The sequence below is a fragment of the Triticum urartu genome, chromosome 1A, assembly GCF_056163025.1.
Source record: "Triticum urartu cultivar PI428250 chromosome 1A, HENAU_Tu73, whole genome shotgun sequence".
Taxonomy (NCBI): Eukaryota; Viridiplantae; Streptophyta; class Magnoliopsida; order Poales; family Poaceae; genus Triticum; species Triticum urartu.
The window spans coordinates 575,278,848-575,292,317 of NC_141873.1; the positions used below are offsets into that span (position 1 = coordinate 575,278,848).

General features: G+C 41.4%; 1 protein-coding gene and 1 long non-coding RNA gene across 3 annotated transcripts; one reads left to right on the top strand and one right to left on the bottom strand.

Annotated features, from left to right (window-relative positions):
- Positions 1-6,392: 6,392 nt before the first annotated feature.
- Positions 6,393-9,033, bottom strand: LOC147992935 (uncharacterized). 2 transcript variants are annotated; one of them, XR_015615426.1, is made up of 4 exons: positions 8,457-9,033; positions 7,480-7,610; positions 7,154-7,335; positions 6,393-6,664 (listed from the first exon to the last, which is right to left on the bottom strand). It is a non-coding gene; the product is annotated as an uncharacterized LOC147992935 (long non-coding RNA). The 2 variants fall into 2 exon arrangements; XR_015615425.1 differs by having other exon boundaries at positions 7,154-7,610; positions 8,457-9,032.
- A 773-nt stretch (positions 9,034-9,806) lies between these two features.
- Positions 9,807-10,620, top strand: LOC125531359 (late embryogenesis abundant protein Lea14-A). Its single transcript, XM_048695774.2, has 2 exons — positions 9,807-10,119; positions 10,234-10,620. Exons 1-2 carry the CDS (start codon positions 9,914-9,916, stop codon positions 10,517-10,519), a joined length of 492 nt encoding a protein of 163 aa, XP_048551731.1. The 5' UTR covers positions 9,807-9,913; the 3' UTR covers positions 10,520-10,620.
- The last annotated feature ends 2,850 nt before the right edge of the window (positions 10,621-13,470 follow it).

Sequence of the window (13,470 nt, forward strand, 5' to 3'; positions counted from 1 at the left end):
GCGCTGGGGGATTTATGGCGGGTAGCCGTCGCCGCAGGCGGCTGGTGCAATTGATCTGGTGGTTGGAGGTCGCACTCGGGACGCCATTTTCGTATGGCGAGCTTGAATTCGGTCAATGAGTGCGGTGGACACTGCTAACCGCTCGCGTCGCTGCAGTCGACGGGTTGACATGGACACGACCAGTACGTTCATGACTGAGCTGCTTTGCGCTCCCTGAGAGGGGCAGCCCAACTGAGAGCACGAAATTCATCCTCGGCCTTGCTTCTCGCATTTACTTCAAATTTTGGACACCCCTCAAAAACAAAACTTCAAATTTTGGACCAAGCTGCTTTGCGCTCCCTTACACTGACGCGCCCAGACGGACGCGGCCCATAACTGATCTTTCCATTAGATTTTTCTTCTTTCATTCAGATGTATTTTTTACTACTCTACTTTTAAAATTTTAAATTCATTTATATTTCGAAATATTATAAATACATATATATTAAAATTTAATTTACTTCAAATTTTAAAAGCGCTCGTTACGCATTTACAAAAAGTTCAAGCAGTGTAAAAAATGTTTGTTCTCAGAAATCTTAGAAATTTTTGTATCATTAAAAATATGTTTCTGACATTTAAAATATGAAAAAATAATTAGAAAGTTTCTTCATGACATTTCAAACAATTAAAATTTTGAAAATTTCTTCTAATGGGTTATAAAAAGTATTCATGTCATTCAAAAACATTATTCATCACATTCCAAATATTCATGCATTTCAAATATATGTTAATACTCCCTACGTCCGGAAATACTTGTCATCAAAATGGATAAAAGGAGATGTATCTAGACGTATTTTAGTTCAAGATACATCTCTCTTTATCCATTTTGATGACAAGTATTTTGGAACGGAGGGAGTACCATTATTAAAAATATATTATACAATGTAAAAGATGCTCACATAATTCAATAGAAATTTTCTGACACCTAAAAAATGTTTGCACATTTTTAAGAACTACTCATGAAGTTTATGATTAATATTAAGTACATGTCCAAATATTTTAACCATTTATTCAAAAAATATCGAATGTGCACTTAAAAATATCAAATGTGTATCTAAAAAAGAAACAAAGAAAACCAAAGTAACTAAAAGAAACAAAGAAAACCAAAGTACAATGAAAAATGAAAGAAATCATTTTTCAAGAACAAATGAAAACCAAACTTATAACAATGAAAAAAGAAAAACGGAACTGATGAAGAAAAACCAAAAAATGAAATCAAAGGAAAAATAAAGAAAATAAAAAACCTAGTAAAAACAAAAAACGAATTGGAGAAATCCAGTGGAAACAATAAAACCGGAGGAAAATCAAAGGGAAAAATGAGAACCAGAGAAAACCGTTGAAAAAATAAAGAAACCCGAAAGATAAAGAAAAAATGGAATGAAAAATCTGAAGCGAACTAGTGGGCGAACGGATAGCTGCGAGGGTAGGGTGCGAGCGAATGAACGGGCTGGCCCTGTGTTGTAGGCAGCAGGGAAAACCCTTCAACGAACCATACATCCCGCTGTATCCTATTTGATGCGCGTTTCATCAAAATAGTCGACCCAAAGCACACATACGCACGGGTGATCTATAATAACGGCCCAGCCTATTTCAGCAGTCCAGTTTTAGCAGTTTCGGAACCTTCTAGAAAGTTCTATAACCGAGTATTTTCTAGTTGTCTTGTACTACTAGATTTCCTGATTTTCGTTTTGTTTTTTTATTTTATTTCTGTTTCGTCTTTTAGCTTCATTTTTTCTTCTCTGATTTGTTTCTAGAATTCATAATTTCTAACTTTTTAAAGAAATATTTAAAAAGTGTACACTATTTCGAAAAAAATTCACTATTTTTTAGAAGGGGGATTTTAAACACTATTTGTATTTTCCATTGCTCAAAATTTCAAAAGTTGTTCCTTAAAAAAATGTCCTGTTTTTGTAAAAAAAATGTATTTTAAAAAATCACATTTTCATACAAATGTTCAGAATTTTAGATTTTGTAATTTTCAAATTTCAAGAATTTGTTTGCTTTTTTGAAAAATTCTGTAATTTTCAAAAGTTGTTTAAAATTTCATAAATTGTTTTCGTTTTTTTAAATGCACGTGTTTCTAAAAAATATTCACAAGCTTTAAAATTGTTTGGTTTTGGCAAAACTACTATTTGTTCACAAATTTTAGGACCGGGCGCTACATGCCCGTGCTTGAGCAAAATGGTTGTACAGTGAACACCGCTACTGTAAACATAGTTACCGTGAACGTCCGGTGTAGTGATCATTCGTTACAGCGCCATTTTGCTGGCTGCCCAACAAGGTTGCCCCTGTCCGACACATTTTTGTTGTACGCAATAAGCGTCATATAGGAGTTCCCTTCTCGCGCTTCGGAACAACTAATCCTAAGCCAACTTGCCAAGCTTCCACAATTTTTGGCCAAGATGCTAAATGTTGTAGTGCACTGCTGCTAAATATCAATAGTTTAATCGAGCTGTGGTAACAAGCTTTACCATTTTAGTATGTGTGCTATTATTGGGTTGGACGGAATCTTAGGAGCCTATGGGCTGTGAGGTTATATGCCTACCGGTGCACCAATCTCAATAACTTAATTCTAACCTTGCAAAAGACACTCATTTATTGAATGTGCGATGTCGAAATGTGTTTGGGCATTGACATCAGAAGGGTTCATGGATGCAACAGCATATTCTCACGAAGTTGCTTGTGGAGACTTTTGTTACATTATTGCCTATATGGCACACGAGACGAACGATTATTTATGAAGATCGTTCTCTCAACCTGTTGTCCATTAGGTTTTTTGTTCAAAACTTCTTGGAGGAACTCCAAATATATGAGAAGAGGTCATTTGCATCTGCTTTGAAATCAAGATTGCAACGTGAACTTAAGTGAAGACTAATGTTGACGCAACGACCAGAAAAAATAATGCAAAAAGTGCTATTGCTGTCGTGGTAAAAAACAAAGACGACGAGTTCATTGTTGCTTCATCGGTCACTTTTGAGGGAATCATGGATCCGGAGATACTTCAGGCGCGCGCATGCAGGGAGGCTCTATCCGTATTCAGTGACCTTTTGCTATGCAATTTGTTCTTTGCTTCAAATTTTTTGCGAGTGATCAAGTCGGTGGAAGATTGCACGGCAGGAGCTTATGCGCAAATTAGTCATGAGATTAATCCCACCAGTGCATCTTTCGAGTCGGTGTCCTTTGTTCGTGAAAAAGGGAATTGAATATGGAAGCTCATCGATTAACTCGTACTGTTGTTAGTGATGATTGCTTATGTTGTTTGTAACTGACAAGTCAACCTATAGGTGCTTGTATCCCAGCTTCTACTAACTTCTGAATAAAGGGATATAAATTCTTTTCAAAAATGTAATTTAATTCTAAAATATCAAAATTTACGAGGATACAAATTATGTACATATCCATCATGGTATAGTCCTCTCAAGAAAAAAAGATATCACGACATAGAATTTTAGATCCAAATTAATGGCATACACCTTTAGAGGCAGAGACATTATAGGAAAATTACAATGTTTTTTTGGGCAAACTAACACCATGTTTTATTCATTCATCTAGCAAAGTACACATTACGGGGAAAAATGTCCTAGATACAAAGACAGCTACTCGTTCAATGTCGAACTCCACGTGGAAACCACTAGTAAGACTGAAGACTCCTCTGCAAAAACATAATTAAACCAACGTAACTACAAAGGTACTCAACATGACTTACATCAGAATTATCTAGTTATGCATCAAGTATCACAAAAGGGGACTGTGGGATTTTATTGCATAATGCTAACTTTGACTCTTGGCTATCCCGTACTACCATGGTGATCAACCATGGCGCCCTTGTCATGGTGACCTTCAAGTCGTAGGCAATCAACAAACACTCGATATGTTGTCCAGGAAGCACACAGTAGGTGCTCAACAAAAGTGCATGCGAGAAAGGTGTGTGTGTGTGTGTGTGTGTGTGAGAGAGAGAGAGAGAGAGCATGTGTGACTGGCATGTTGGCTCTATATGAACCTTGCCATAAAGTCAAATGATGTGAGTTTTTTGGTACTAGTTCAAAACTGACAATAAAACACACCGGTCTAATTGAGTATGAAGGCACATTTAGAGCAACTATAGCAGATTCGACAAAAGTTGAATTTCCAAAACTACCAAAAGGATGATTGCCAAAAATTCTGTAGTCTGAATTACTCAGTAGCAAAACCGGAATTGCTACATTCAAGCCTTCAGATTACATTGTCTTGGGGGACCCACTCTTCAGTGGGACATCCTTTTTTCTCAATCTCCTTTTCATGCCCATCATGTGATGGGGACAACATGAAGTTCCTTAGACGCTAAATATGGAGGCTGTTAGGCCAAATATTGAGAGTGTTTCATCAATTATGGCCATGGGGCAACACATGATGTATCTGCTACAATGCTCTCTTTTTCGCACAGCCTCCATATTGACAGTTATTAGCACAACTCTACCAGAGTTGGTTGCCATATGTCTCCGATACGTATAATAACTGCCGATATGGCAATTTTGGCTAAAAAGTCTACTCTAGCAGAGTTGTCAGATGGATCTAGATAGCCATAGCTAGGAGGATGCTCCCAATCCAGTCTGTGAGCCTCTATATTTGGAGGCTCTGCGGCGTTGTGTTGGAAGGTGCTCCATCCGCCCACCGCTCTCATGTGAGGGAAGTTTCACATCCCTTCGCCGCCTACGATGTTCATCTATTCTCGTGTTTGTCAATTAATGGCGGGTGTCACATGTGAACTGCCACAACCTTTCCGCCACGTTTCCCGCCCATTTTTTCCTTTGTCCGCCAAGTTTTCCTGCCAGCCGCCGCTATTAAAAAGGTAGTTGTCATGTTCGATAGGTTATATCCCCGCCGTCCACAACCGCTCTTGAAGGAGGAGCGGATCTCCTTGAAGTGTCGTTCAAAATTATACTAAGAATTAGGTGAAGCACTCCAGTGAAATCTTTAGATGCTCCACTGTATGCTTAATATAATTTTAAAATCAAGCTTGAACCTTCATTTGCCATGCTGGAGTCTGTGTTTTTTGTGAGTAATACTAGCAAATTGTGCTTTTGAACTGTAGCTCTAGGTGTGAAATTGGAGGAAAACGTTGTAGTTAATAACAAGTGGGAGCTACATGTAAGAAAATGTTGGAGACTATGTTTATGGCGGCTTTGAGTTTGCGCATCGCCTCTCCAGTCTTCATATTATTATTATGAAGCATGTTTCATATGACGGATGACATTTGATATTATATGCTAGAGTTGTTTTTATAAAGTTTGGAGGTATATAGCGACTCCACTGCCGCTCCTACAAAGCGATAAATAAATTTACAAGGGATTGGTGTCTTTTTATTGGGGTTTCCAAAAAAAGGGAATACATTGGTTTTCAAAATCTAACCTCACCTGTGGTGGTTGTTTATAGTCAACTTGTAAGCCTATTATTAAAGGGGAGTTGATAGTTCACCTCACCTTCTCCTCTGGTTTTCCACCCTAGGTCCTCTCTCCTTTGGTTTCTTGTTGATTCTTTTGGTAATTTCAACACATGCCGCATAAAAATAAAAACCAATATAAATAGAGTAACTTAGAATCTAAACCAAATCAACATTTCATCAAAACCATGTGATGCATTTACTCAATTAAATCAAATCAAATCTTACCAAAATCTCAACTAAATCAAAAATTGCCTTTCGATAGTCATACCCCAATCAAATCATATCAAAACATCAACCAAATCAAAACTTTACTTGTTTTCACCTACCCATACTCAAATCAAATTAAATCTTATCAAAATCTAGAATTTGATATGTGTAAGTTATATCATACAAAGTTGATACACTACACCACAACACTGCATCCCCAATAGCCAAGTTGGCTGGGAATACAAACAGTCGGTCGGGAAAAAGTATTGCCGACCAACAAGGTCTGTTGGAGAAAGTCCATACGGGAAAGCCCTTTCCCGACCGACTGCTTGTTGGCCAAGGAGTATCTTTCCCGACCGACAATCTGTTGGGCCTACCACGGGCCTTTCCCAACCGACAGTCTGTTGGGGCTGTCATGGGCTTTTCCCGACCGACCATCTGATAGGGTAATCTTTCCCGACCGACTATCTGACAAGGCTACCATGGACCTTTTCCGACCGACTACCAGACAGGGTAATCTTTCCCAACCAACATATCGTTGGGCCTTTCCCAGACGATGGACAATCTTCTGTTTCCCCTCACATAGCTACATTTCACTTTACCATCAGAACATCAATCAAGTTACATAATTCACAACAGTAACATTCATGTCGACCAAGAATAATATATCAAAACCAAACAATTATAACACACATTCATTAATTTTTACATATAAATAGTGCATATGTTATGAACCAATGGCCATCCAAGTTTCCTATAAACTGATGTAACTAATGAAATAGAGGAGACATTATGGTTCATTGTCTGAGAGCAAAAATTCCTAGTGTTGTTTACTGGAATTTTTCTAAGAGGCACATCATCTGCCTTGGCTCCTTGTAGTGGGCAACTACATACCCATCCTCACAGCCTTCCATCAACATCCTTGCATCGTTCTCGTACTTGACATCAAAGCCTTCATTCTACATCTCATTGCAGAACATCCTCCAGCTTGAACATCTGCAAGTAAAAATCCCGAGTTAATATTCTGCATCTGCTTCTGGAACACTTCTCAGAGAACATATTAGCAGTTACATTGCACAAACTCTAGCCTCTCTAGGTTTCCTATTTTTCAAAATCAGAACAAAATTTCAGGGGGGAGGGGGGCTACAAAATGATATGATTTTATTTTTGAAATACCAAAGTATGACCACAAGTTGCAATTTGTATCATGTTAAGCATATTGATCCTATCTGCTTACAGAATACATTTCTAACACCAATTACATATAAAAGCTTCTCCAAAACAGAGTACTACCAAAATACAACCTTCTTTTGAGGAAGTACCAAAATACTACTTAACCACATAGTTTTACCTTTCCATTTAGTGCAAAATCGTATGAGCTAATTAGAACTTTTCCCAACATGAATCAAAACTAATAAAAAAGCAAAATCAAAAGAATCAGACTACACTACAGTACATCAATAGGAAGGATACAAGTAAAATTACCATCGGACAACACTAGTGGAAGAGGTGAGGCAGAGTTGATGATGTTCTGCTTTCCTACCCAACGCTCGACACCATCACATAGCGTCACTGCCTGTCGTGAGCATCGCCAAAGTTGTTTACTACAAATAGCCTGGTGGAGTGCTCATCTTCTAAGTAAATGACCCGGGGTGCCCAGGTTCGCCCTGTCAAAGCTCCGCCAATTAATAAGCCAAGGTTCAGAGCAACATATTTATCAACCATCTTTTGTTACTCTGTCAAATATTGAGTAGAAGGTGTACAGTAACTATGAACCCAGCGATGGCCGAAACAGCAGCAAGCAGATGAACCTGGGATGCGCGAGTACGACAATGGGCCCTGCTGCTAGCTGCTGCATCGACTGTGGTGGCCTGTAAGGTTGCAGAGGCGCAACAGTAAACCGGTTCGGGGTTGAAGGGGATGCTGGGGTGGGCTGGGAATCCTGCAGCACAACACTCCTGATTAAAATTCATTCACCCTCGGTGGAATTAGAATACTTTCAAGCAGTATTGTCTCTGATAAATGAAACTATAAAACACTGCAACAAAGATTCTACTACTTCCATCATTTAATATACATGGAATTTTGATTAAGGACATACTATTGTAGATAAATATTCATAACACGGAGATCATTTGGTCCAGAAGATATAATAATATATCGACTTTATTTAATTTAGATTTATTATGTGAGGACACTGGAAGCAGTGTAAATTGAACAGAGGAGGCAGGACACCCCCGACACCTTACCTAACATTATTCTTATTTCATTTGTAGGATTTCTTCCATTAAACCTGGTAACATGTTTAGAAATACTTTCACAAATCTACATATATATGTAGCAGAAATTGCAACAACTAATCAACGATATAACTACTGCCTTGAATCTGATTAGTACTACGCAGAATGTAGAATAGCTACATAATAATTACATGGGGAAGAAAATAAGGAAGCAAACTATGGGGAAATTAAACATGAGTATAGGCTGGACAAATAACATCTTCTATAATCGAGAAAAAGAATCAAAATACAGTACTGATGCTTAATGATATGTCAACAGAAAATATATATGGCAATGAAGAATTTTCTATGAGAAAATCAGTAACATGAAGAGTATCTAGAAGGCTTGTTACATATGCTCCCTTCTTCTGGAAACCATCGAACAGATTAGTACCAAGTTAGACTTTCTTAACAAATACTCGTAAAGTATCTCTATGAACCTGAGAAATTTTCATCCGGGGAGCAAGAGGCCAATGGATTCATGGATGGATCCGGGCCTAGTAAGTTACCTGCACGTCCTGCGCGTTGAATGGAGGAGGGCTCGTTGATGAGGAACCAGATCCTGGAGACATCGAGGTTGGTACCGGAGCAGATGACGCCGCTCACCTCGAACACAACCCTGGAAGCTTCAAGGCGAGGTAGGTGAGGACGTCGACGGGGTTGGACACCACGAGCAGCAGCGCGTCCGGGGAGTGCTTCACCACGGCCGGAGGGGCAAGATCGATGGCGTTGGGCGGCGGTGGGACGGGGTGGGGATCGATTGGAGGAAGCCCCGGTCGGCGTCTGGCGGCGGTGGGAGGCGTGCGGATCGACCGGCGTGGGGGGCGGAGGCGTGGAGATCGACCGGTGTGGAGGCGGCGGCGCGGAGATTGACCGGCGTGGGGAATGAATGCGTATGAAGGAAAGCTAGGGATTTGGCTGATGTGTGCGCGGTGTGACTGTCTGTTGATTTTGGGAGAAAAGTTCGCGGGTTGGGCCGGCTATTCGCGCTGAAAAATTGGCTGTTCGCGCCCCAAAGGCCCATAGCATCGCACTGTTGGTCGGGGTTATTTACCGACCGATGGTCCATGGGCCATAAAAGAATTCCCAACCGACACTTGGACGGTACACGTGGTAGTATTCCCGACCGACCGCAGGTCACTGTATAGAGTTTTCCCGACCCATAGTCCGTTAGAAATTTTCATGGCTGACTGTGGGTCGGCAATAGTGACTTTTTCCTAACAAACGTCAGTAGAAAATTCTGATGCGTGGTTTAGTGATATTGAACCACTAAAATAGATATGCCTCACTGCAGCGCACGGGCAAATAGCTAGTATAGAAAACGTGCTTACCGAAATGCTGTGTTTTTTTATGCACACTGCTATTCTGAAAAAAAATGAGTACTTGTGTGTTCGAATATACTACTATAAACAAAGAGCACTTGGTCCCTATAAAAAAACAAAGAGCACTTGGACTTGATGTCAGTTGGTCGGCGCGATGCGATCGGTGCAGTGCAGCCGGGAAAAAAGGACGAAAGGAGATGCCGACTCAGCACCGTCCATCCGGGGATTCGCGCCGCGTGGGGTCGCGCATGCACACAGCCGAAGCTTCGTTCGTGCCTTTCCCTTTCCCGTTATCAAATTCCCCCCGCCGCAGCGCCAACCCATGCACGCAACGCAACGCAACCCAACCCAGAAACTTCAACCACGCGTCGGCGTCGCGAAATATCGCCAAGTTGCACGTAGTGGTACTAGCAAAACTCTTAAAAATCGCACTCGGATTCTACGCGCCTCTGCACGTGGTGCCCACGCCGCGGCGCCGTCCGCGGTCGGCACCGCGCTCTGCTCCTCCTGCGCCCACCTATAAACAGGCGCACCGCGATGTTTCCTTGGCGTGCTTCATCCATCACCCGCGAGGCTGAGCGATCGAGCTAGGAAGAAGCGGAAGAGACCAGAGGAGGGGAGGAAGAAGCTTGGGGTTGCCGGCCATGGCGAGCCTGATGGACAAGGCCAAGGGGTTCGTCGCCGACAAAATCGCGCACATGCCCAAGCCGGAGGCGTCGCTGGACAAGGTGACCTTCAAGGGCATGACCCGCGAGGCCATCACCGTGCACAGCCACGTCAACGTCACCAACCCCTACTCCCACCGCATCCCCATCTGCGACATCTCCTTCAACCTCAAGTGCGGCGGCAAGTAAGTTCCACCCCCCATCTTCACCTTCTTCTTCCTCCTCTCATTTGCACGATGAGGATGAGATCCATCCATCCATGGATCTGAGTCTGACGGCGCGATCCTGTATAACAACAGGGAGGTGGCGAGCGGCACGATCCCGGACCCGGGCTGGATCGAGGACAGCGGCGAGGTCACCAAGCTGGAGGTGCCGGCCAAGGTGCCCTACGACTTCCTCATCTCGCTCATGAAGGACCTGGGGAGGGACTGGGACATCGACTACGAGCTCCTCGTCAAGCTCACCATCGACCTCCCCATCATCGGCAACTTCACCATCCCGCTCGACACCGCCGGCGAGTTCAAGCTGCCCACCCTCAGCGACTTCTTCGGCGGCTCCGCCAAGACCGAGGAGGCCACCGCCTAGGCATGAGCTCCACCATCTAGCCCTGCTGTGCAGTCTGCATCCGCATGCCTGTACTCTGCGTTCGTCACAATAATGAGAGCAAATATGATGATTTCTTTCCACTTTGTCTCGATGACTTTCGTCAAATTAAGCAAAGATCTGCAAAATATCTCCGTGATCAGCAAAGATCAGCTTGTTGCCACCAGACTCGCATTCGGCAGTAAATTAGCGAATACTCCTTCAATTGAAGAACGAGTCCCGAAAATATCTTTTAGATCACGTATCGTTGGTGCAGGCAGAACATAGCATCTATAGATTCGTGCGCGATTGCTAAGAGCATCTTCAACGGTATATCTCCTCCGTTATTTTCAACGGCTGTCACATCAAACTTTTTGTGACACGAAGTTACAAACGAGAAACATTAGGGACGCTAGAGACAAAAATAGAGATGTTCTGTTCCTAAAGAAAATAGAGATGTTTCTTTCTCAGAAATCCTACTCCTGCGTGCATCGTTTACAAGCTTGGGAGGAATAAATCAGGTCTAAAGCGCAGCAGTGCAATCATCAGATTGGTTCTCTTTTGAGGGACTTCTTTTTTCCGATTTATCCATCAACTGTCAATGTAGTACAACAAACACTAAAAGTAGAAATTACATCTAAATGTCTAGCTACGAGTACCGTACTCAAACTGTTGTAAAGCTGATAGTGCGACAAACTCACTCAGATTTTCAAGTAATTCATGTGAACACGGAAAACCTCTCGCACATCGGATCCTATGCATGAATCCTAAAGCACTCACTCCCATGTACTCTGCTGAGCACGAATCCTAAAGCACTCACTCCCATGCACTCTTCTGAGCGAACTACAAGCAGATGGCTTCTAGATTTTTAAGCAATTCATGAGAACGCCCTCACGCACTTTGGGTCTTGAATCTTATAGGGTTCGCTCTTATGTATTCCTCTGAGCGAACTAGGAGCTGGTGGCATTTTTTTTTTTGCTTGGATGGCAATTTGAACTAACATTTTGGGATGGCAATTTTAGTTTCTAAAGCATAACAATTTTCAGCTTTTTCTGTTGATGTAGCACAACAATTCCCTTCGGTTGGCATGGCGATTCCTTAGCATGGTAATTTTAGTTTAAAATATGTCAAATCCTTTACAACAACATGACAATTTTACCTGTTCTCGCATGGTAATTCTGGAACGGTCGTTGTGAATGGGTTTTCGAGCGAACAAAACATTCATTCATTACTCCTGCCTGGAAGAACGATCATTCGCTCGAGTTATCCCTGAGCTAACGTCTGATGTATATCGCTGCCCTAGCTTTATAGCAATCCAAGTAAATATTCGCCGCATAAGACGAATTAAAGTCTATTACTCTGCATATGTATAGTGGTCACAAGAATGACAACAAATTGTGTTGTCTCCATCTCTGTCTCATTCTTGCTGGTCTGAGATTGACTTGTTCCAGCAGAAAGATCTATATGTCATTCACAAGTAGTTACTTGAGGAAGAACATGGATGAAACATGTCTCCCCATAGTTGCCTACTGTATACTCCCTCCGTCCTAAATAAGTGTACATCTAGCTTTTATTTTAAGTCAAAGTTTTAAAATTTTGATCAAATTTATAGAAAAGAGTAGTTGCATATATGACATCAAATTGGTATATTATGAAAGTACATTTCAAAACGAATCTAGGAATACTAATTTGGTGTCATAAATGCTGTTACTTTTTCTATAAAGTTGGTCAAAGTTTTAAAACTTTGACTTAATACAAAAGCTAGATGTACACTTATTCACGGACGGAGGGAGTAAGTCAGAGGGCATCTACTCGTCCAAAAGTACTGAAGGAAGGCTCCTCCAGGAGAAGAAAAAAAAATCTTCTCTTCTACTGCCGTCCTTCATCAAATTTTACGTATGTTCCCCCTTCATTTCTGCATTTTGACTTTATTTCCCTGCTATCTCTGGTCTTTTTCATTCGTTTGTCCTTGACAACCGCCCCAATTGTCACTCATTTTATTGGGTTTTCGGGTAAAATTATGTTTTTAAGGCAATAAGTTCTTATCAAATAAGTGATTACAAAATATATCTTCTCTCCTACTTAAATATAACTTAATATTCTGGCACCCACCTCGTCCTTTGTCCAACCTTACGTACCTCCCGCCTCCCTCTCTCCCTTCTGATTTTGTTTCCCTCTTATCTGTTTTCTTTCACAGATCTTACTTGAAAAACCACCTTAAATGTCCTAACTTTTATTGACGTAGTAGGTAAATTTATGCTTTTTTGGGTAAGCCAATAAGTTCTCACCAACTAAAACCTTCAAATTTATGTAGGTGAATAAATTATGGGCAGGATTTTGTAAACATTCATTTTAAGATTCATATTAATATGACCAAGTAAATCACGGAAAACGTACTAAAATATTTATATCCCATTACAATGCAAGGATAATTATTTAGTCCAAATGTTCGATGAAATTTTGTCACCGTCCATAATAAAATTGCCTGAGTATGTTTACATGGGCCACTTTGCTAGTTAGGCCATGTGTTTAGACTTGGTAAGAAAAAGGTTAAAAGAAATAGAAAGAATGGACACGGTGACTAGTAGAGGACGAACGTATGCTAAGCTACTAGCTAATCCCCTGATTAATCAAAGGTGCATATACATGCAAGAGTTGGGGCTCACGTACAGAACTACCACTCTACAAGTCTTATACACATGCATCATGCACTTCATGCGTGAGGAGGCATAGCTAGGCATGCACTGGTGTACGTAATGGGTGGAGACGCACAGTAGCCGAAACGTTATTGATCAGGTCGCTCGTGTACGTATGTGTCGCTGATGCCCACGCCCAGCCACGTACGCGTGATTGTTTTGTGTGGTGGATTAAACAGCCTAACAACCTACATGATAAGAAGAGATAAGGATTGGAGAGCCTGGTTTCTAGGCAACGACGCACTCAGCCCAACAGAA